Source organism: Neovison vison, chromosome 5 (genome assembly GCF_020171115.1).
Source record: "Neovison vison isolate M4711 chromosome 5, ASM_NN_V1, whole genome shotgun sequence".
NCBI lineage: Eukaryota > Metazoa > Chordata > Mammalia > Carnivora > Mustelidae > Neogale > Neogale vison.
In genome coordinates this window covers 114,686,698-114,709,277 of record NC_058095.1, presented here as the reverse complement: position 1 = coordinate 114,709,277, position 22,580 = coordinate 114,686,698, and the positions used below count along the sequence as shown (strand labels likewise).

Below are 22,580 nucleotides of genomic sequence, written 5' to 3'. Positions count from 1 at the left end.
GGAAACCACAGTTTGGCACAGCGGCAAGGAAAAATGAGAGGATGACAATTCTGCAATTATAATCTGACCAATGGAGCTTGTTACACGAACATTTAGTAACACTGTAAATGCTAGCAACATTCTCTGTATATTTGTTCTCAAGAGACATTTGTTTGAAAACACAAACATTGAGAATTTTTACATGATTTATTTAATAATAAACCAATTAAAGATACAAAAATGTTTAGAGGATTCCAAAATTTAAATTTTTGTTTAAATACAAATTCACTCCATAATATGAAAACATATAACATTAGACCTCTAAACATAATGATTTTTTCATCTACAAAAATTTCTCCTTTGCTGTACTAGAAAATTTGCAGAAAACATTTTTTCTTGTGAAATTAAATGTACATTATTTACAGTTGAAAAAGTAATCTAAAAACTATTTCATTTCAGAGACTTAGATATAATGTATATTATCTTTGTATGCAACCCCCCCACTCCCGATAAAAAATGATCCAAAATATAAAGCAATTATGCTTTTATAGCAACTCACTACTCAGCCAGATTAGCTCAAGTCTTGGTTGCTTTCTGGGCCCTTAAGAGCGAGCCCTGGATCTTTCAGAATGGCAGTATATTGTTTAGCACTTGGCAACGTAAGTTTACTAATGACCACAGTGCACAGTGGTCTAAAGAGTTAATTAACAAAGTATTTAGGAAGAATTCAGAATCATAACAGATCTTATGGATAAGAGAAGAATGAATTTTGTAGGGCCACTTTTCTGTAATATGTTAGCTGTATCTACATTAAGAAATAAGTGATAATGTTTTAGTTGATTTAACTTTAAAATATAGATGCTAGAAACCTCAAATTTAGAACCAGAAAGCAAACGGGAGATCATCAAGTCTAATCCAAAGCACCCCTTCCTTTTTTCAGAGAACGAGGCCCAGAAAGATCCAGTGGCTTTGCCCAATGTTATACAACTATTCAGCAGGACAGCCACTCTTGAAAGGGCTGATGCTTTTGTACCATTCTGCTTCTGAAGTAAGGTTCAGCCATATCATGGACATTTTCCAATTTTTCATGTTTTTTTTTACATATTCATATTTCCTTATACAGTGCAACCAACTAACGTCAATCTAAGTGAAATCATAATTTTAACAAAATAGAAAATAGGAGTCTTGCATTTGAGAGTCAAGACTTTAACTTACACAAATGGAATGAAAATAGTTCCTACATAAATTTCCTGTTGCCTTATATTGAAGTACTGTATTTACAAAAGAATCAGAAAAGCTAATACCATGTAAAAATTAAAAAAGAAACTTTAAAAATGCTTACGATATAGCAACTGAGAAAAAATCTGAAAAGAAGAACTTCATAGTACAAAATTCCTGTTCCTTCACAATTGAATTCTGAAACATTTGGAGAACAAAGAGGAACACTGGGGTTCCCTCCCTCATCTAACAAAGTCAACATTAACTCTAAATTAATATTTTTAACAATGAGCTAAAAAATCAGGAACATCTGTAGAATTTCTCTTAGAATCAACCAGAGAGTTTGCAGGCAACTGAAAATGTTCAATTAAAAAACAATCATCCACAATTCCTTTGGCGTATGTATTAAAGAGAGTTGGGTTCCAGCAATTCATTTTGTTTCATAGCTACCTGAGAGGTAAATCCACTGGAATTGGATACCACCATCACGTAAGGCTGTGGCTGTTCAGTTTTCTCACTGTCTTCTTTCAAATTATCTTCGGCTTCCTTTTTCTCCGCTTCCTGTGCAAGTGTTTTTGTGTCTTGAGCTTTGATAACTGACGTGATGACCGTGCCGGGTGGGTGGGCAACGAGTTGTGAACTTCTAGGAGAAAAGGTCACCACGGGAGTCGTAGCACTGAAGGACGGAGATGAAGCCACAGTGACGGTGCCATTGCAGATGGACTGGACGTTGCTGGTAAGAACCTGCTGCACATGCGCAGGGCTCAGGACGATGGAAGGAGGGGAGCCCGGCTTCTGGGACTGCAGCATGACATTTTCTTTCAATACTGTCATGGGCTGTGATGATGGAATGGCTTGTAGAATGAACTTCTGAGACCCAGCACCCGAAGATGGATCTGTGCTGGCTATCACTGTTGTGATTGGCACAGTCTGGAGTGTTACTGTATGCAAATGTTGATTCCCAGGAGACACGACCACTGGAACTTGGGCTGGAGCCTGTATAGTCCTATTGAGATGATGAAATTACAGAAAATCAGCACATTCTACATCATTTTAAACTTTAATGTTTGATAAGTCGTTCTGATAAAATAGGAGCCGAACATTTGGAATGCTACTTCCCATATCTTCGACACAGCAGAAACACCATACCAGACTCTGTATTATATGGAATGCCTGACACAAAACTTTCAAGCCATTAAGTGTGATACTATCTGATGAGGGGGGAAAAAGCCTGTGCAAAGTGCCACATTAATGCAAATGGGGAGGCAATTTTGTTGGGGGAAGAGAAGGATATCAAAATGCTGGGAAAAGAAGTTACGTATGAGCCGCGTGAAAGGAAACTAGGAATTTTAAAACAATTGTATTGGATTCACTCTCATTATTTTTAATACTTAAGGGCCAATCCTCGTCCACAATTACCTAGCTTCATAGGATTGTAATTGTTTTCAACCTGTTTTTCTACATATAGAGGAAAAATGTGCAATTGCCTAAAATTAAAAAAAAATCAGTCTTAAATGTATACATGACAGAACTATCAGAAGAAATTTTGTGGGTTTTTTTTTGCAGAAGAGATTTAATAGTTCACAGTTCATGTCATATTACACAAAATAAGTCATGAATATAATTAACTCATGAGGGTTCTTTAGGTTGCCAGAGAGAGCAAAAAATAAGGGCAAGCTCGGCAAAAGTAAATAGAAGCATGTTTTAACAGTTTTCTCAGTTCAAATAATCTTCACAGATTTTAGCCATAAAAATACAATTTAACATAAAATCCTTTAATGTAAGCCTAGTTTATGTAAGGTTGTTCATTTAGGTTATTGAAGAAATTTGTAAATGATATTGTGAGTCAATCCAATTTTAAAAGTTCATTGCTGTGGAAATTATAGTTATGACCATTGTTAGCATAAAACAAATGCAGCTGAAAAAACTCAGCATCTGGATCTCAATTGTGTTTCTTCTGGATTCTGTAAAGCTATTTTACAAAAACAATAGATGACTACTACTTCAAATGATTAACAGCTAGACTGGCCCCCACAGTCCAAATGTTAATCATTGCACATAGATTATTATAGGCAAATTTTAGTAAGTTACAGTTATGTGGCCTGTCACATAGGTGAGAAGTGAAACTCTGGAGAACACAAATGGACTAGGTGGAAATATGAAAAGAAAACTCAGAGCAACTTAAGAGAAACTCAAAGCAAGTGGAAAGACACAGGATGACTACAGCCTGCACACAATGATAGGATTCTGATTTCCAAGTTCAGATTCCAACCAAGTTGTCACTGTGAGGATCAGTCTAGAGAGGGATATTAGCAGCTCTTTCGAAGGACAGAGCCAGAAAAGAGCATGAGTCAGGTAATGAAGATTTAATAGGTGGGCAGGGGATGACTAGAAATAAAGGCCAGATCTGCTGATATTATTGGTCAAGCAAGGAAGAGTTGGTAGAATACAGAATAACTTTGGGAGTCAGGCAGCTTTTCCAAAATATACGGTGCCCCCTTTCTACCCCCTGCCTATGTGCATCAGGACATCTTGGGTAGAATCTGAGCCTGGGTGTGGTAACTGACCCTGCAGCCAGAGATCATTTCTTAAATAAAGGGTTTCTCATGACAAGCATTCATGTACATGTATATACAGATAAAATAGTACACACGGTATATAGTGAGCACAGATTGTATCTAGAAATATGTATAGTCTTGCCACCCGATACGTACCATTATCCCCATTTTATATATAAAATTAAATGCACAAAGAGGGTGAACAGCTAGCATGAGGTGACCAGTTAGATAAGGAAAGAGGCCATCTGACTGCAAGGCCTCTGTGCCTTAGGATAATTACAACACACTGCCACTTCCTCAGTCCTAAATAACTTTAGCTAAAGATGATTATTGCCGATTATATCTTTAAGCTGTGGGCAATTACACACCTTTAATACATGACTCCACCTTCCTTTTTTCCTCCCTCAGGTGTGGTACAATCAAGAATGTACTTGGAAATTTTCCATATTGCTAACCAGGGCTACCACTAGACTTTCAATGCTTTTGTTCAAACTAGAAAAAAGACCTCAAAACAACAGACTGCCATCTTCCAGAAAATACATATACTCATCTATAATATCTACAGTGTAAATATACTGGCTTATTTGAAGAAATTCTAAAATAACTAATTTTCACTAATAAAAAATTCAGAGATTAAAGGTAAAATATTATGCAGCCTTTTCCCTGCTACAGAAATTTTAAATTATTTTTGTCTTAGTTAATGATTAAACAGTCATTTGTGTCTGGTGATGTTATATTATATAACAAAGGTTATAGTAAACTACTTTATACAAATTTCCTAAGCTGCTCGTAACCACTACTGCAATACTAGAAATTTAAAATACCTCAAACTTTCTGAGATGAAAACAGATATACAGTATAACATTTAGTTTTTACTAACTGTTAAACTAGTTAGTAGTTAGTTTACTAGTTAGTAAAAATTAACATTTAGTTTTTACTAATACAGTTTTACTGTATCTACTGTATTTACTAATACAGTTTTACTGTATCTAGATGTCAAGAATGTCATTTAACTGTTACAATCACCTGTAAAGTTAAGTATTATCTTTATTTTACAGATGAGGAAACAGACTCAGAATAGTGAATTAATCCGATTCAATGTTACATCTAATAATCGATAAGGATGGAGGGCTGGAAAGTAATCGAAAGAATATACATTCTTTGTACTCCATTACTTTGTTTTTAAGATAATCTACACATTATACATTTTTAGAGCTAATTTATTCAAAAGACCCTAACACAAACTATTAGTACTTGAAAATACTATACAGAAAGAAGTTATGTTAGGTAGGCATATGGACTTGCAAGTTTACCAAGGGACAATTTCAGGAAAAAATCTGACCAGAGGTTTACTTTTGTTGTAGTTGTCTCTTTAAATAACATGAAGTCAGAGTCAAAATCAAAATTTTTAAAAATCGAGCACATATACCATAAATCAATTAAGAAAAGCTTAATAGATTTCCACATAGATACATGCAATTATGTGAGACAAAAAGACATAAGCAAAGGAAAAATTGAGAAAAGAAAAAACATGTTGCTACTTCATTGTAAATAACTGGTAATTCATGAGAGTTATGTGAATCAGCAGGCAGAGTGACAAATCATTAAAGCTCACTGCTTTGGACTAAACTGCTTGCATTAAAACGCTGTCCCCACCACTTACTAGATGTGACCAGGCTCCTTGGCCTCTCCTTGCCTTGGTTTCCTCATCTGTAAAATAGGAATAATATTACCTATATCTCATTGATCAGTGAGGTTATTAGACATTAATATATGGAAAAGTGTAAGAAATACAGAGAGTGCTTTGAAAGTGTCAGTTCTTGTTGTTATATTAATCACCTAATTTTAAATCATATATATTCCATCTTAGCTACAGAAAAAAATCTTTAACTGGTCTTTGATTTTGTTAATCAGTAGTTATAAAATTAAGAAAAATATAGCCAAAGTATTCTTATCCTTCTTAGGAGTGATAACATGGTTACCTAGGATAATCTCTCTATTCTTAAAAGCAGGATGTTGAAATGTTTGAGAGTGAAATGTCATAAGGCTGTCAACTTACTTGACAAATAGCCCAACAGAAAAAAGGTTATAAATAAATACAGAGTGAAAACAAGGCAAAAACGTTATCAACTGTGAATCAAAAAGGATGTAAATAGGTGTTCATCGTACTATTTCAATCTGTTGATATTTTGAAATTTTTCATAATGAAAATTTGGAGTAATTATAAAAAAGACAAAAAATAAAGTGCTAAGCAAGGAATTAATCTAATGAAAAATGATTCTAATAATACAATAAAATTTCAGAGTAATATGTACAATTTGCATGAAATTTAAGACTTTTCTTTCTTTCTATATAATGGAAAGGAACAATGGCAAAACCCAAGTTACTATATTCAGCAGGTGTCATTCTTCAAAGAGCATTATTATTCATTAACTTTGGCCTTTCCTCATCTAGTTATTTCAGGGAATAAAATGCATCCCATAAAAGGTTTAACTACATTAAAATAAGTAGGATTTGGGGGGAGATATAAATAGAAGGTACACCCAAAAGAAAGAATATTTTTAAAAGTCAAAAGAATGATGAAGAATATGTGTATATACATACACATAAATATAAAATGATTTTTTCAACAAGGAAGTATGTTTTAAAGTCTGACAAGTTAAGTTTTGTTATTTCTTCATTACATAAGCAGTCCACTTAGAGAACTCATTACTCTGAGAGGAGATACAGAATGAATATAGACACTATTTCAAAATAAGTTCTATACATCTGAAGGGATGCTATGTGCCAGACACGAGGCTAAGTGGTAGGAGAAGAGCAATGATTAAAACGTGGCTCCTTTGGTTTAAATGTATGGGAGAAGACAGGCACTGAAGTCAATGGCAATGCCTGGTTCACTGACCAGACTGCGGTGCACCCAAGCAGGCAGCTTTAGCTAGAAGACAAGGAAGGAATCCGAGCAGAGAGTGAGAGCTGGTAGCTGATGCTCCAGAAATTTTACTGCGCTCTGTGTGCAACACAGATCTAACAAAAGCTGCAAGAAGGTAACATAGCAAAGCTGTGACTAAGAGTCTTGCATAGGTTGAACTGAAGAGAAAAAACAGTAGAGGCAGGAAGCAGGCAGGGAGTCCACAGAATAATCCAGAATAATCAGGGACCTTGGACATGAAAATTCTGGAAAGTACACCAAAAGAGTTTGCAAATCATGGATAGGGAGTGTATTATAGTGTTTTAATATCTGGCACTGAGTATCATTCAGAAATTGACATTCAGAGCACTGCATCCAATTCAGTATCACAATTTAATACCTTTCAGAGCTACAGTTATGTGGGATTTTTTTATGGGGGGGTCAGGCATTTATTTTATCCTCAAGGTATAAAAAGCAAACTGATGACAGATGCTTAAAAATAACGAATCACTCTATGAAGGGGATCCCCTCTGAATAGCTGTGGCCATGTACTGTTTCCTATCAACACAAATACAGTGATATGATGACAAAGAGCCTAGCAACCAATGAGAGGAATCACACCAACCAATGGGAGGAATCACACCAAATAGATACTCAGTCATCACACATAACCAATAATTGAAAATGAAACATTAAAAGGCAAATAGAAAAATAAGTACTCCTCTAATAACAGTTTAAGATTATCATTCCTGTCCAGTTAAAATGGGGAAAATGTAATTTTTACACTCCTTGCAAGTCAATTTTCATGATGCCAAAAGTTTAAATGGACCATACAAGGAAGACGGGAATATCTAACTCTGTCTCGATTCCGGGTACTGTTTCTTACTTCAAAATCAACTGAACAAAACGCCGGCATTTATATTTTGGCATATTTGAACGTAAGACTGTGAGACTGAAGTCACTTAATGAAAGTATTCAAGGAATCATTTTTATTGGCTTTGGAAGGGCTCCTATATTTTATTATAATTCATATTCTGGAAATTCATGATAGTAGAAGGAAAAAAATACTGCAAACGTCCATCGAATGTTCTGCCCTCCTCCTCTTCCCCCACCCCATAGCAGTGAGACTACTCCCAAATTCTGCAGAAGACCAGTCTGAAGCTGATGAGGTTTTCTTTGGTCAATTTGTTTTTCCTATCTTTCCTGGGGCTAGGAGGCAAATTTGATTTGATTGCTAAAAAACTATTCTTCCAATTTCTGCCACTCTAAAAGTGTGAAAAAGTGAACCTTAGATTCTTGGCCTCCCTACCTCTTTAAACTTTAGAACTGTTCCATGATAGAATCTTCCCAAAAAATAATGTTATTTCCTGGAACTCACTACAATACAGGTCATGATATGTCCGTTTATGTAGAATTTTTATAGCTTCTGACTTTGAAAAAAAAGAATCTGAAACCATTCTCTGGATTTTCTAATATGTGGATCCCTTCTTGTAGGGATCTATCGAATTATACAGAGGTATAGCGGACAAGATTTAAATGGATAGGACAGCAGCACGTAATGACAAAGTTTAAAAATAAGAAATCAATGATACAATCAGAGGGCTGATGTAATACACACAGCTGCTGAAACCAATCTGCTGAACAAGGCTTCTAGCTTTAAAAATCAATATAATTTTTATTTTCATTTCTGAATCCCAACCCAGAGTCATCAACAAATGATGACTCTGGTCAGAAACATCACATAAACATATGTATCAGTAACTTTAGTTTTCTCACCTAATACTCTGAACAGAGGAATTTAACGTTTCGTCCTGCACACTACTGGTGGTGCTTGCTTCTCCTTCTGGGACAGCCTGTACTGGCTGGACGACATGAATAGTCCGGAAGAGCTGGGTGGGGTACGGAGATGGTGTGGGCTGCACTGTCCTCAGGACTTCTGACGGCTGTGCAACTTCCACAGGATCTTTGGGTTTTGTAGCTTTAGGATTCCCTGGTTTGAGAACTGTAGTGGCTCCCCCCTTTATCCCCGGACTTGAGGATACTCTCGATCTGCTTGCTTGGCTCCTACTTGAAGTGGCTGCTGAAGACAGTGATGGATCCGCAGACTCGATGCTGGAACCTGGGTCCTCATCGTCTATATAAATAAGATCTTTCGGCATCTCCTTAAATTGATACACCAAGCGCTGACCTTCTACTTTTGCTAGGATACCCCTTTGGTAATAGTACCTATTCAAAGCAGACAATTTTAACAATACTTTATTTGGTTAAACATAAATTAAAATTACGTTCAACAAAATTAAAGTTCCTTAATCATAAACAAAGGTTTTAAGTTGGAAACAAGTGGGAGAACAATTTCAAAATGAAGCACAGTTATTTTTTATAAGATAGTATAATTGAACTTTTTTTCTGTATAAATGTAAAACACATATACTCACAGATAAAGAAAAATCCTTATTATCAACTAAACCTAAAACCAATTCTGATGAGGGGATTGTTGATAGAATACATGGATTATCCTAGTCATTCACTATTCTTCCTTTGTCTCCCCTTCTTCCAATTTGCTGGAATAATAAAATCTACTACAAACTTCAAGAGTTTATTTCCCTTCCATCGTTTATTATAATCTCCCTACCAGTTTAAATCTGATTCAGTGAATCTGATTCAGTTTTCCATATAAAATTTAATGATGTACAAACAGAAGTGATTCAAATTTTGTCACTGATTTTAATTAGATCAAGAATCTAAAAAGTGTGTGGGGGCGCCTGGGTGGCTCAGTGGGTTAAAGCCGCTGCCTTCGGCTCAGGTCATGATCCCAGGGTCCTGGGATTGAGCCCCACATCGGGCTCTCTGCTCAGCAGGGAGCCTGCTTCCCTTCCTCTCTCTCTGCCTGCCTCTCTGCCTACTTGTGATCTCTGCCTGTCAAAGAAATAAATAAAATCTTTAAAAAAAAAAAAAAGAATCTAAAAAGTGTGAGTTAAAAAAACAAATACACACAAAGTGTAACTAAGTAGTTCTAGTTTAAGAAGGTTATCTAATAACTCTTTCTCAAACAAATGCATATCTTTAAGAATAGATAACCTGATCACAGAAAAACACACTAAAAGTGAGCTTTGGAATAAAATGATAACCTACCTAGTTCAAAATGTTCACAGTGTCTAATATTATTCTTGAAGCATTTATTCCAACATAATACAGATCATACCTGTTATTTACGTTTAAAAAATGCACCCCCTTATTAAGTACCTGATTACCGCTACTCAATTTTGTGCTGAATTCAAGTTTAAGGGCTCAAAACATATGAGCCCCATGGTCAATTTATAATTCCTGATGATGGTTCACATTCTCTATTCCCTTTACAAGTATAGTATCTGTTGTTTGCATGGATTTTTTTTAAAAAAAACATTTTCCCAGATCAGAACAGGATTACAATTTAAATACGAACTGATTCCTATGAGTAGCATGGTTTTAGCTCTTCAATAATAAAAATTCAACATTTTTGTAATCTTCTACCTTTTTAGAAGTTACCTAGCTTTTTAGTATTTAGGAAACAATATTCTTAACACAATGAATGACAAAAAACTTCACGTACCTAAGAGCTCTTCCCATGGTCTCGTAATTCATGTCGGGTTTGTTTTTGTACTTCCCCCACAACCTGGATACGGCTTTGGAATCTACCAGTTTAAAAATGCCTTTTTCTCGCTGGGTCCATTTGATATATTTAGGACAAGTAGCTTTGTCCTGGAGCAGTGCCAGTAAAAACTCCCAGAGATAAATTGTGTTTCCTGAAACAAAAGCAATTTCTGTTTAACTGACCAAAATCTCACTGGAAAAGAGCAAAAGTAAACACAACTAAAAGTTTTATAAGTTCCCTGTATAATCATAGAAAAATATTACGCAACTTGGTTAGCACCGGTGATAATTTTTAGGGTCTAATATAGGTCTTTTTATTAGTTCCACATCAGATTTCTGGATGGATCAATACTGGCAATTAGATTTATGATGACTTGAGAAGAAAGCACTTTGAGAGGACTTTTTCCCCACCTCTTTAAGAGCTGTCACATAAAAGAACCACTGGAGAAGTGCTGTACAAAACCTTTCAACAGTTGTTCTCTTTGTATCAGAGCCAGTGGATTGGCTTTAACAATCTTCTTCAAATTTGGGCAGCAATTATGAAAATAGCAGAACTCCAAAACAATCTTATAAAGTGTCTATGAACTGAAAAGCTAACCTGGCTGAACTCTTCCAAAAGGCTCAATATTAAAGGACAGATTATTTTGACAGGTATGTAAGGAAAATCTATTAAATGGATTTCTTGGGCTCCATTATTACCAGTCTCTATTTATAGAAAGTACCACCTCTACCTTTTTTTAAAAATTAATTAATTAATTAATTTGTCAGAGAGAGAGAGAACACAAGCAGGGGGAGCTGCAGCCAGAGGCAGAGGAACAAACAGGCTCCCCACCGAGCACAGAGCCCAACATGGGACTCAATCCCAGGACCCTGGGATTATGATCTGATCAGATGCTTAACTGACTGAGCCACTCAGGCATCCCCCAACTATACCTTATAAGCATCTGGAAGCAAGAAGATCCACTTCAAGAAGTCAAGAGAGCTGGCTGATTTTACTTATGATATGTAGGTATTTCAAAGCAATCTAACTGTTATTTGACCTGTAAGTATTGTAAGGGAATTACTGTACTTACCCTTACCATCTTTGTTTTTTTTCTTCACATATATGTTTGGCGTAGTGGCCGGGGAATCTGGTCGTGGAGGTTTTGTTTTTCTCCCTGAAAAGAGAACAGCTCTGTGTAAGGATTTGCCATCAAAAGTGAGATAAAATGGACAATTTAGCTGTTTATAAATGCTATTTGGTCATTTATCCTAAATTTCAAATGCCAAGTACTTTACACAGATACACAATGGTACACATACTGGTTTCCTAAAATGCTGTTTACTCAAAAGGAAAAGAACTTCAGTGAAAATTTATCATTAGTACAGGTAAATCACAAACAATTTTATGTAGGAAATGACACATCAGCTCATATATAAAAATGAGGTTAAGTTTGAAACATTTTGAGGTAATAAAACTGACATGGCTTCCTTAAAATTGGAGGACATATTCTTGATGTTGATAAGACTTGGGCTCAAAAATAAGCCATGCAGTTGTCTCTGTTTGTTGGTTATATATGCATTTTACAGTAGGAAAAGTCAATTTTCAGCTTTTCTCTCATCTGCATACAGGTAGTTCTTAAATACTGGAAACTTTCCAAAATTCTAGAGATACAAAAAATGCATGAGGCAAAATTCTGGTGAACTACATAGTCAACTTTTATTTTCCCCTGTATTTTTTTTTTTTTTTATAAATTTTGTCTTTTTTTTTTTTTTTTAAAGATTTTATTTATTTATTTGACAGAGAGAGAGATCACAAGTAGGCAGAGAGGCAGGCAGAGAGAGAGAGGAGGAAGCAGGCTCCCTGCTGAGCAGACAACCCGATGCGGGACTCGATCCCAGGACCCTGAGATCATGACCTGAGCTGAAGGCAGCGGCTTAACCCACTGAGCCACCCAGGCGCCCCTTTCCCCTGTATTTTAAAACCTCTCATTTTTCTATACTTCTTTTAATTCACAGCAAAACATTATAGTTACGTGCCATTCAATCTCTAACTCCACTTTGACAACGCTATCTGTAGTGTGTTCAGACTTAGTTTGGGTCAGCCAACTATTCTAAAGCTTTGTGATCTTCTTCTGGCCATTTATCTAGAAGCACAACTTGGTGGCAATGTTGCCTGGGATTTATATTAAGATGATCATGCTACCTGGACAGACTAACATTCTGTACCTGAAAAACAATGAAGATTATAAACAGATACCTTAGTGTATTTTATCCCAGCATTCTTTTTTCTTTTTCTTTTTTTTTTAATTAAGTAACCTCTCCACCGAATTCGGTGCTCAAAGTCAAGGCCCAAGATCAACAGTGTCATGTTGTACTGCCTGTGCCAGCCAAGTGCCCCTTTACCCTAACATTCCTGAGGCGGAGTCTATCTGGTCCAGATCACAAGAATGAACTCTGGGTTAGGATAATGTAAGGCAATAACTTGGCAGAACAGAATTCCAGAGCTAAAAATCACAAGGTTAGTAACAACACATCCCCAAACCAAACAGGAAAACCCTTATGAAGTTAGGGTGAATAAGAATCAGCGAGAAGTGGATCAAAAAGATCACTCTTCAGGCCCCTCTTAATGTGTAAATCTAGAACCTAATCAGCCAGGTATCTCCATTTCCATCACTACAGACATCTGCAGAGAACCATTCATGCGGCAGATACTTCTGGGTGACTGTGTCAATGATAACAAATATTAGGAGCAAAGACTTCAGTTAGCTTCCATCCCTCCTACCATCTTATTTTATGCCTTCTATTTACCAACTTTTTCTGATAGATAGCATTTTCTTCTTCCCTCTATTTTCACCACTAATTTTAGTCAAGACAGAGACAGTTGGTAAACCTACCCAATATCCATCCTTTCCATCATCTTCCTTACCAGTCAAGGTGGCATAGCTTCATGTGAGTTCTACGTGAACTGGGTATAGGATTTTTGGGTGACAGTTCTTCCCAATACTTTGAAGATACCCAACACTTCCAGCCTCTACTGGGAGCTTCTAAGCTGCCAATCTAAAAATCAATCCTCTTCAAGTAATGTAGCTTTTCCCTGGTATTTTCTTTTTTTGTTTGTTTGTTTTTGGAGGGGGCTGGGAGGGTGATGTTTTGCATTTTTACTATAATGTATTTAGGCCTGGATTTCTTTGACAGTTATGCTACTCAGGATTCACCATGCTGAGATTTACGTCACTTTGGAGAACTCTCAATCATTATCTTGGAATATGGTCTCTTTCTCACTCTACATATTCTCTCTCTCTCTCTGAAGCTTTGATTAAATATGTAGACCTTTTCATTCAATCCTCACATCTCAAACTCTTTCATACTTTTTATTCTATATCAGATCTATATTAGAGCTCATAAATTATCTTTTAAACAGTGACTAATCTTCTGTTTAACCCATATATTATGTGTTCTATTGGGTTCCTTTCATATCAGTCTTCCTAACTAGAATGTTAGTCCTTCACTTTAAAAATAGATTTACTGAAGTATGACAGACATAAAATGAAATGGCATATGTTGAAAATCTATAGTTTGGTATCTTCCAGTGTAAGTATTGACCTGTGGAACCATCATTATGTTCAAAACAGTGAATATACTCTTCACCCCCAAAAGTACTTTGTACCCCTCTGTAATCCTTATACCCTTCCCACTCTGCCCAATCCAAAGGTAGTCAATTACTCACAGATTTTGTCATTAGAGGTTAGTTTGCAGTTCCCACAACTTTAGATGAAGAGATACATATATATGGTGTGTAAGTAATTCCTTTAGCATAATTATGCTGAGATTCATTGTTTTTGTTGTATGTATCAACAGTACATTCTATTTTATTGCTGAGTGCTATTTCCTTGCATAGATACACCACAAAGCTGTTTATCCAGACAGCAGTTGATAGGCATTTAGGTTGTTTCAAGTTTGGGGCAACTACAAATAAAACTGCTAAGAACATTCATTCACGCAGATGTTTTTCTATAAATGTGTAACTTCATCTCTTTTGGGTAAATACTGAGTAGAAGAATGGCTGGGTCACATGTTAAGTATGCATTAAATGTTTTAAGAAACTGCCAAACTGTTTGTTAAAAAAAAAAAATTCTCCATGCAGTAAGTTGGGGTCATCATACGGCTCACCTCATTTGTTTCCTGTTTCTCAGGGATCACTGGCTTTTGTTGACTGATGTCTTTAGAGGCACTGTTTCATACATCGTTGTCTCTATTTTTAGTTGTTTTAATAGGAGGGTAAATCCAAGTTTTGGGGGTTTCTTTATTAAAATTCTTTTCCAGCATTATTGAGATATGATGACATATAACTGTGTATTTTTAAGGTGTACAATATGATGATTTGATATACTTCTATGATGTAAAATGATTACCACAGTAGGGTTATTTAATATACCATCATCTCACATAATAACTACTTGGTTTTTTGGGTGTGAACATATAAGATCTACTTTCTTAGCAACTTTCAAGTATATAATACAGTACATTAACCAAAGTTACCATCCCGTATATCAGATCCCCAGAACTTACTCATTTTATAACTGTAAGTTTGTACCCGTTGACTGACATCTCCCCATTTCCTTAACTCCCCAGCAATCTCCATCTCTCTTTGCCTCTATGAACTTGGTTATTTCAGATTCTACACGTAAATGATAGCACACAATATTTGTCTTTCTCTTATTTGACTTAACATAATGCCCTCAAGGTCCACCTATTTTTTTTTGTTTTTTTTTCCAATTTATTTATTTTCAGAAAAACAGTATTCATTATTTTTTCACCACACCCAGTGCTCCATGCAAGGTGTGCCCTCTATGATACCCACCACCTGGTACCCCAACCTCCCACCCCCCCGCCACTTCAAACCCCTCAGATTGTTTTTCAGAGTCCATAGTCTCTCATGGTTCATCTCCCCTTCCAATTTACCCAAAAGCACATACCCTCCCCAATGTCCATATCCCTACCCCCCTTCTCCCAACCCCCCTGCCCCCAGCAACCCACAGTTTGTTTCGTGAGATTAAGAGTCACTTATGGTTTGTCTCCCTCCCTATCCCATCTTGTTTCATGGATTCTTCTCCTACCCACTGAAGCCCCCATGTTGCATCACCACTCCCTCATATCAGGGAGATCATATGATAGTTGTCTTTCTCCGCTTGACTTATTTCGCTAAGCATGATACGCTCTAGTTCCATCCATGTTGTCGCAAATGGCAAGATTTCGTTTCTTTTGATGGCTGCATAGTATTCCATTGTGTATATATACCACATCTTCTTTATCCATTCATCTGTTGATGGACATCTAGGTTCTTTCCATAGTTTGGCTGTTGTGGACATTGCTGCTATAAACATTCGGGTGCACGTGCCCCTTTGGATCACTACGTTTGTATCTTTAGGGTAAATTCCCAGTAGTGCAATTCTCCTGAAACTGTTCCAAAAAATAGAAATGGAAGGAAAACTCCCAAACTCATTTTATGAGGCCAGCATCACCTTGATCCCAAAACCAGACAAGGATCCCATCAAAAAAGAGAGCTATAGACCACCTATGTTTTTTTAATGCTGCAATGAACATGAAAGTGCACGCATCTCTTCAATATCTTATTTTGATTTCTTCTGGATATGTAGCCAGGAGTAAGACTGCTAGATCATACGGTGTTTGTAGTTTTAATATTTTGAGGAAACTCCATACTGTTTTCCATAGTGGCTGTACCAATTTACATTCCAACCAACAGTGCACAAGGGTTCCTTTTTTCCACATCCTTGCAAACACTTGTTATCTCCTGCCTTTTTGATGATAGTTATTGTGACAGGTGTGAGGGGATAGCTTACTGTGGTTTCGATTTGCATTTTCCTGACAAGTAGTGATGTTGAGCATATCTTTTCAGGTACCTGTTGGCCATCTGTAGGTCTTCGTTAGAAAAATGTCTTTTCAGGTTCTCTGCCCATTTTTTAATCAGGTTGTTTGGTTTTTTTGCTATTGAGTTGTAGGAGTTCCTTATGTATTTTGGACATTAGCCCCTTATCAGATATACAGCTTACAAATATATTCTCCTGTTCTGTAGGTGGCCTTTTAATTTTGCTAATAGTTTCTTTTCCTAAGCAGAAGCCTTTTAGTTTAATGTAGTCCCACTAATTTTTGGTTTTTGTTGCCATAACCCCAAATCGTTGCCAAATCAGGTTCTGTTATTCCATCTTGTCCAGAAGAGGAAGTTGTATCTGGTATTTTGTAATAGTCTCATTCTTTGACCTTGCTTTTCCTTCTTTTGCCTTAATAATTGTAGTCACAGTTACTCAAAGTTTCTATTTGATAATTCTATTATCTGAAGTTCTTAGAGAATGCTAGAATCTTCTATGTCTTCTGCTCCTCATTCAGGGATTCTCTATCTTTTGTATTCTGTAACATTGCAATGTGAGCTCACCTTCAACAGGGCTTTGTTTGAGGAAATCCTGTCAGCCTGGGTTTAAATGTATGACTTGCCAGAACAGTTTTCTACAAGAGCTTCTGCCTAGTACCCCAACGTTATTGCCAGTCTGGGGTCACTTTTACGTTAATTACTTGGCTGGGAATTTCTTAAGTCAGTGATCATTTAAAATCTAATCATAAACCTGGATTAAAGTAAGCCTAAGATTATGAATTCTCACAGAAAGAATTTTTCCACTCAGAGGCCCAGCTGAGAAATATAAACTTCCATGACACCTTTCTGTGCCAATGGGTAGACTGTTTTTCCCAGGAGGGGAGAGCCTTTCAAGGATCCCGATGACAGGCTAAAGTCTCTGGTAATCTCATCTTGCACTGGACCAAGACACAAGCCTCGGCCTCTGCGTGGACATCAGATTGGCGTGCCCATCTCAGCCCTTCAGAGATGCGGCAGCCTCGGCTCACCGTTTTCATTTTCCTCTTCACTTTGGGCTCCTGGACTTTCCCTTACTTTCATCTGAAGTTAGGCTACTAGGTGGTTGGTGATTAAGCAAGATACTAAATTCAAAATATTACACAAACTGGAGGAGAATCAGAAGGCAATGAAATGGAAAGAATGTCAGACTTTAGAATGCAGACATGGTCCTAAAGAGTGAAGAGTGAAAAAATCCCTTTGAAATTTAAATCTAATTAAAACCTAGTATTTTCCTCTTTAATCACTTACCTACTGATTTCCAACTCATTATTTTCCCCACTGGAATCTTATATTGGAATCTAAGCCAGTGGTTTTCAAACTATGTCCTGTGGAAGGAAGCTAGAAACTAAGTGCCCTTACCCAAGCTCTTTCTGAGTCTGGGCAAAAGGATTTAGGTAAAAGATTGAGGCTTTAAAAAGCTGGAAAACCCCATTTCTGCAGGATACACCAAATAAACTGATTTTTTAAATGAATCTAATGTGAAGATAGATACCTTTTAAATTATGCTTTGTACCCTCATTTTTTCTTATGTAAGTTTTAATTGGTGTAGAAATACCCCTGCATACAAATTATGTTTAGATTCCACATCAAAATTGGACTATTTGCCCTAAACAAATTAACCACTCACCTTTCTTTCTTTTAGGTTGTTCTGGTGATGATGCTCCTGGTGAGTTTGCGTATGTCTCTTGAACCTGCTGAGTCTCCATCACTTCAGGAATCCCATCTAATGTGACGGATACATGGGTGACTGGGGCAACAACAATGTCATCTTCAGATGAACTAAATATATTATTATCTAATGGAAACAAAATCAACTAATTATAATCAAACTTGTATCATAAATCAAACTAATTTCATCAGATAATTTCTTGTTTCTCTGAGGGTTAAAGTAGAAGTAAAATCTTGAAATCTATTTCCTTTTTATTTCCTCTGTCTGAAATTAGGCACCCTAAGTCAGACAGGCTTGACAGGACTAATTCAATGCCCTTCTTTCTTGACTTCCTATTACCAATTTATCTTATTTCTCTTCTCCATTCTTCTCTCATTGCTGCTGAAGTTATTCTCTGAAACCTGTCTGATTTGACCATGTAATTCTTCTATACAAAACGTTATACCCTAAAATTATTAGAAAAATAAAACTGACCTTTTGCATAGTTTATAGAGGAAAAAGATGGTAAGAATAAGCCAAACTCCATAGCCTGCCATCTGAAGCTCATGCAATCTAGATCAAACCTACCTTTCTACTCTCATCTCATACCTACCACAAACCTTATACTTCAGCTATACCAAACCATTTTTATCTCAAACATTTCACTCTTATTTACAGGTCTGTCTCCCTGGCTCAACCCATTCTCTTTATCTCCTCTAACCACTAAAAGCTTATTTGTCTTTTATAGCTCAGGTTAAAACATTCCTTCTATAAAGCCTGTCTCTGAAAGTCTCAGAGTTCTTCCAAAGTTCTCCAGAACACTTTGCTATCCCTCCCATGGCCTTTATTTTTGGCTTTTACATAAACAACTACCTTCAAAATTAATCTGTAAAGTTGAGAGGAAAAAAACAGTTATCTGTTCATTTGTATATCACATTATTGCTTAATGCACTGCTGTGCATAGAGAAAATACTCAACCACATCTTAAATTCATTTAGTAGTAATTAATTTACAAGTTTGACACTTTGTCAGAAAAGCCCAAAGGAAACATGGATTTAAAAGCAGATCAATAATGTGGCAAGGAGTTTTCTGCTATGAGGTGTTAGAAATTTTTTCAATGAATTTTGCCTATTCACTGATGAATACTCATACAGATCATTAAATTATAATAGCTTGGGCCATAAATGCTCTAATACTTTCACCAATGAGGTTACAAGAATAAATTCTGCCTAATCTGCTATTTGACAACTAAATAAATTGTTTTTATTCCTAAAGGTCTCCTTCTTTAATTAAAAAAAAAAGAAGTCTTGTTTAACTGAATACTTTAGCAAAGGTGTCTCAACTAGTATTTTTTCTTAAAGATTTTATTTACTTATTTATCAGAGAGAGAGAGAGAGTACAAGCAGGGGGAGTAGCAGGCAGAGGGAGAGGAGAAGCAGGCTCTCTGCCAAGCAAGGAGCCTGATTTTGGGACTTGATCCCAAGACCCTGGGATTATGACTGGAGCTGAAGGCAGCTGCTTAGCCAACTGAGCCACCTGGGCGTCCCTCAACTAGTATTGTTTCTTAAAATGTGTTTGGGACACAAAACACATCAAACATACTCTCTGGTCTCTTGGAATTTGCCATTTAACAGAGGATGATGGCAAGAGTAACTTTTCCAAGTAAATTAATATGAACAATCATGGCACATGACCACTCACTTATTCGTTTTTCATCCAGCATTGGGCCAGGAGAATCCATATTGAGTAGTGCCTCAGCAGCCTCGATAGTTTCGATTGTTTCATCCCCGTTAGGACAGGATGCTTCAACTACAATACATTTGAAGAAAACACGAGTTAGCTACAAGACCTCTGTTGCTTGAAAACACACAGGTTTTGATCTCTTGAACATCACTTAATACTTGGGTTTATATATATATTTTGTATCAACAGAGAAAATCTAGATTGAATATGACTATTAAATATTTCTCTATTTCTTTTTTCCTAGTAGGCTCTAGGTAGGCTGCCCAGCACAGAGTCCAACTCAGGGCTTGACCTCATGACCCTGAGATCAAGACCTGAGCTAAGATCAAGTGCTAATGCTTAACTGACTGAGATACTCAGGCACCCCACTATTTCTCATTTTTTACTGCTTCTCTTCCTCTCCTCTCTTTCTGCCCCTCCCCCTGCTCATATTCTCTCTCTCTGTAAAATACATAAATAAATCTTTTTTTTTTTAAAGATTTTATTTATTTATTTGACAGAGAGAAATCACAAGTAGACAGAGAGGCAGGCAGAGAGAGAGAGAGAGGGAAGCAGGCTCCCTGCTGAGCAGAGAGCCCGATGCGGGACTCGATCCCAGGACCCTGAGATCATGACCTGAGCCGAAGGCAGCAGCTTAACCCACTGAGCCACCCAGGCGCCCTAAATAAATCTTTTTTAAAAGAGAGGGAGAGGCATCTTGGTGGCTTAGTCAGTTAAACATCCAACTCTTTTTTTTTTTCTTTAAAGTTTTTATTTATTTGATAGAGAGAGACACAGCAATAGAGGGAACACAAGCAGGGGGAGTAGGAGAGAGAGGGGCAGGCTTCCTTCTGAGTAGGGATCCCAATGTGGGGCTCGATCCCAGGACTTTGGGATCATGACCTGAGCCGAGGGTAGAGGCTTAACGACTGAGCCACCCAGGTGCCCCAACATCCAACTTGGTTTTGGCTCAGGTCATAATCTCAGGGTCTTGAGATTGAGCCGATTGAGCCCCATGTTGGGCTCTGCGCTCAGAGCAGAGTCTGCTTGAATTTCTCTCTCCCTCTGCCCCTCCCCCCGTTCTCACTCTAAAATAAATGAGATTTTTAAAAAAAAAATAAGTTAAAACATAAACATATTATATAGACTTCAATCCATTAGTTACTGTCCTTATTAATGTTTAAGTTGTCCCATATTTGGCTAAAAAATATTTTGTTTTTTTAAAGAAGAAAATAGATCATGAGTTCATACTAATATTTTCAATTCAAATTTAGTGTTATAGAATTTATTTCTAGAATTATATATTTTACCATGAATTTACCATAGAATTTATAGAGAATTATAAAATTGTTATTTAACTTTGCAATTTAACATTTGCAGATCTAATCTTACTCTATAAATCTTGGCTCCTTGTGACATTAACTTCATCACTTATTTGATTTTACCCTAACATCTATCTCATATACACACACTCACACAAGCTGCAATTACTGAGAACAATTTAAGATCCCTTAGCAGCTTTTTAAAATTTTTTTGCTTTTTAGGCTATTTCTTGTTAGGAAATACACAGCCTTAAAAAATAACTATAGGGATGCCTGTGTGGCTCAGTCTGACCCCTGATTTTAGCTCAGGTCATGATCTCAGGGTTATGAGATGGAGCCCCACGGTGGACTCCATGTTGGTGGAGCCTGCTTAAGATTCTCTCCCGCTACACCCCTCCCAGCTCACATTCTCCCTAAATAAATATATTAATAAATGAAATCTTCTTAACAATCACTTTAACTTTTTTTTTTAAAGATTTTATTTACTTGAGAGAGAGGGTGCGAGAGAGAAAGACAGACAGACTGAGAGAGCACAGAGGAAGAAGCAGACCCCAGTGAGCAGGGAGCCTGATGCGGGGCTTGAGTCCAGGCTGCAAGGATCATGATCCAAGCTGAAGGCACACAGTTAACTGACTGAGATACCTGAGTATCCCCACACCAAAAAAACCCACTTTAAGTAATTCTTCTCTATATGATTATGCCACACCTCAATAATGAAATTAGTTTCATTTGTTTTAGTGTGCTTCAATTTTTAGATTGCTAATTTTTCCTCCTTTGGACTTAGTGTTGTTTTAACAATTATGTTAAATGTTTACAGGTTTCCAAAGTAAAAATAACAAAACTAAGTACAATTTTAAAAAAAGATTTAATTTATTTATTTGACAGAGGTCACAGTAGGCAAAGAGGCAGGCAGAGAAGAGAGAGAGGGGACAGCAGGCTCCCTGCCAAGCAGAGAGCCCGATGCAGGGCTCGATCCTGGACCCTGAGATCCTGACCTGAGCCAAAGGCAGAGGCTTAACCAACTGAGCCGCCTAGGCACCCCCAAACTAAGTACATTTAGGAAATCTACTTTTTTATCCCCGTCCCTTCCTCTTTCCTGTTAGAAACCATTTTCATTAGTTTTGAGATTTATCTTTCTTTTTTTTAAAAAAGATAAGCAAAGACATATCACTTATATTTTTTTCCTATTACACTATTTTTTCTTTTTACACTATAGTATTACACTATACACTACACACTATATACATAACTATAGTGTTAAAATAGTATTACACTATTTTTTCTTATTACTTTTTCCTAATACACTATTTATGCTACCTGATCCTTGCCTTTTTAACTTACTATACAGCAGAAATCATTCTCCAGCTACATACAGAAATCATGTCACCTTTTGTATTTCAAAACATGAGGAAAGTTAAACATGTTTAGTATCAATGTTAGTTTGTAAACTTTGTTTATTCCATTCAGCTTCAGTGCTTAGATTGAGAAAAGCAAAATAAATGGGTAGGTCCCACAAGAAACAGGAAAGAAAATTTAAAAAAGTGCATCTAGCTTTTAAAAACAAAGAAAATGTCAGCCCTTCAATAAATGGATGACAAAAATTTCTTCTGGCAATAATAAACCCCACGAGCTCTTCATACACACACTTTAAAACTTCTCTAGAACAGATTAGCTGTGATCTAGCAAC

At 36.6% G+C, this 22,580-nt stretch overlaps 1 protein-coding gene across 3 annotated transcripts in view; it reads right to left on the bottom strand.

Annotated features, from left to right (window-relative positions):
- Nucleotides 1-206: 206 nt before the first annotated feature.
- ELF1 (E74 like ETS transcription factor 1) overlaps nucleotides 207-22,580 on the bottom strand; it is a 110,455-nt gene continuing 88,081 nt past the window's right edge. For all 3 annotated transcript variants that reach the window (XM_044249831.1, XM_044249830.1, XM_044249829.1), the window contains 6 exons: nucleotides 19,551-19,658; nucleotides 17,829-17,996; nucleotides 11,367-11,450; nucleotides 10,253-10,445; nucleotides 8,440-8,889; nucleotides 207-2,203 (listed from right to left, as the gene is read on the bottom strand). In XM_044249831.1, coding sequence (XP_044105766.1) covers nucleotides 1,603-2,203; nucleotides 8,440-8,889; nucleotides 10,253-10,445; nucleotides 11,367-11,450; nucleotides 17,829-17,996; nucleotides 19,551-19,658 — 1,604 coding nt within the window. In that variant the 3' untranslated portion in view covers nucleotides 207-1,602. The remainder of the gene's footprint in view (nucleotides 2,204-8,439; nucleotides 8,890-10,252; nucleotides 10,446-11,366; nucleotides 11,451-17,828; nucleotides 17,997-19,550; nucleotides 19,659-22,580) is intronic.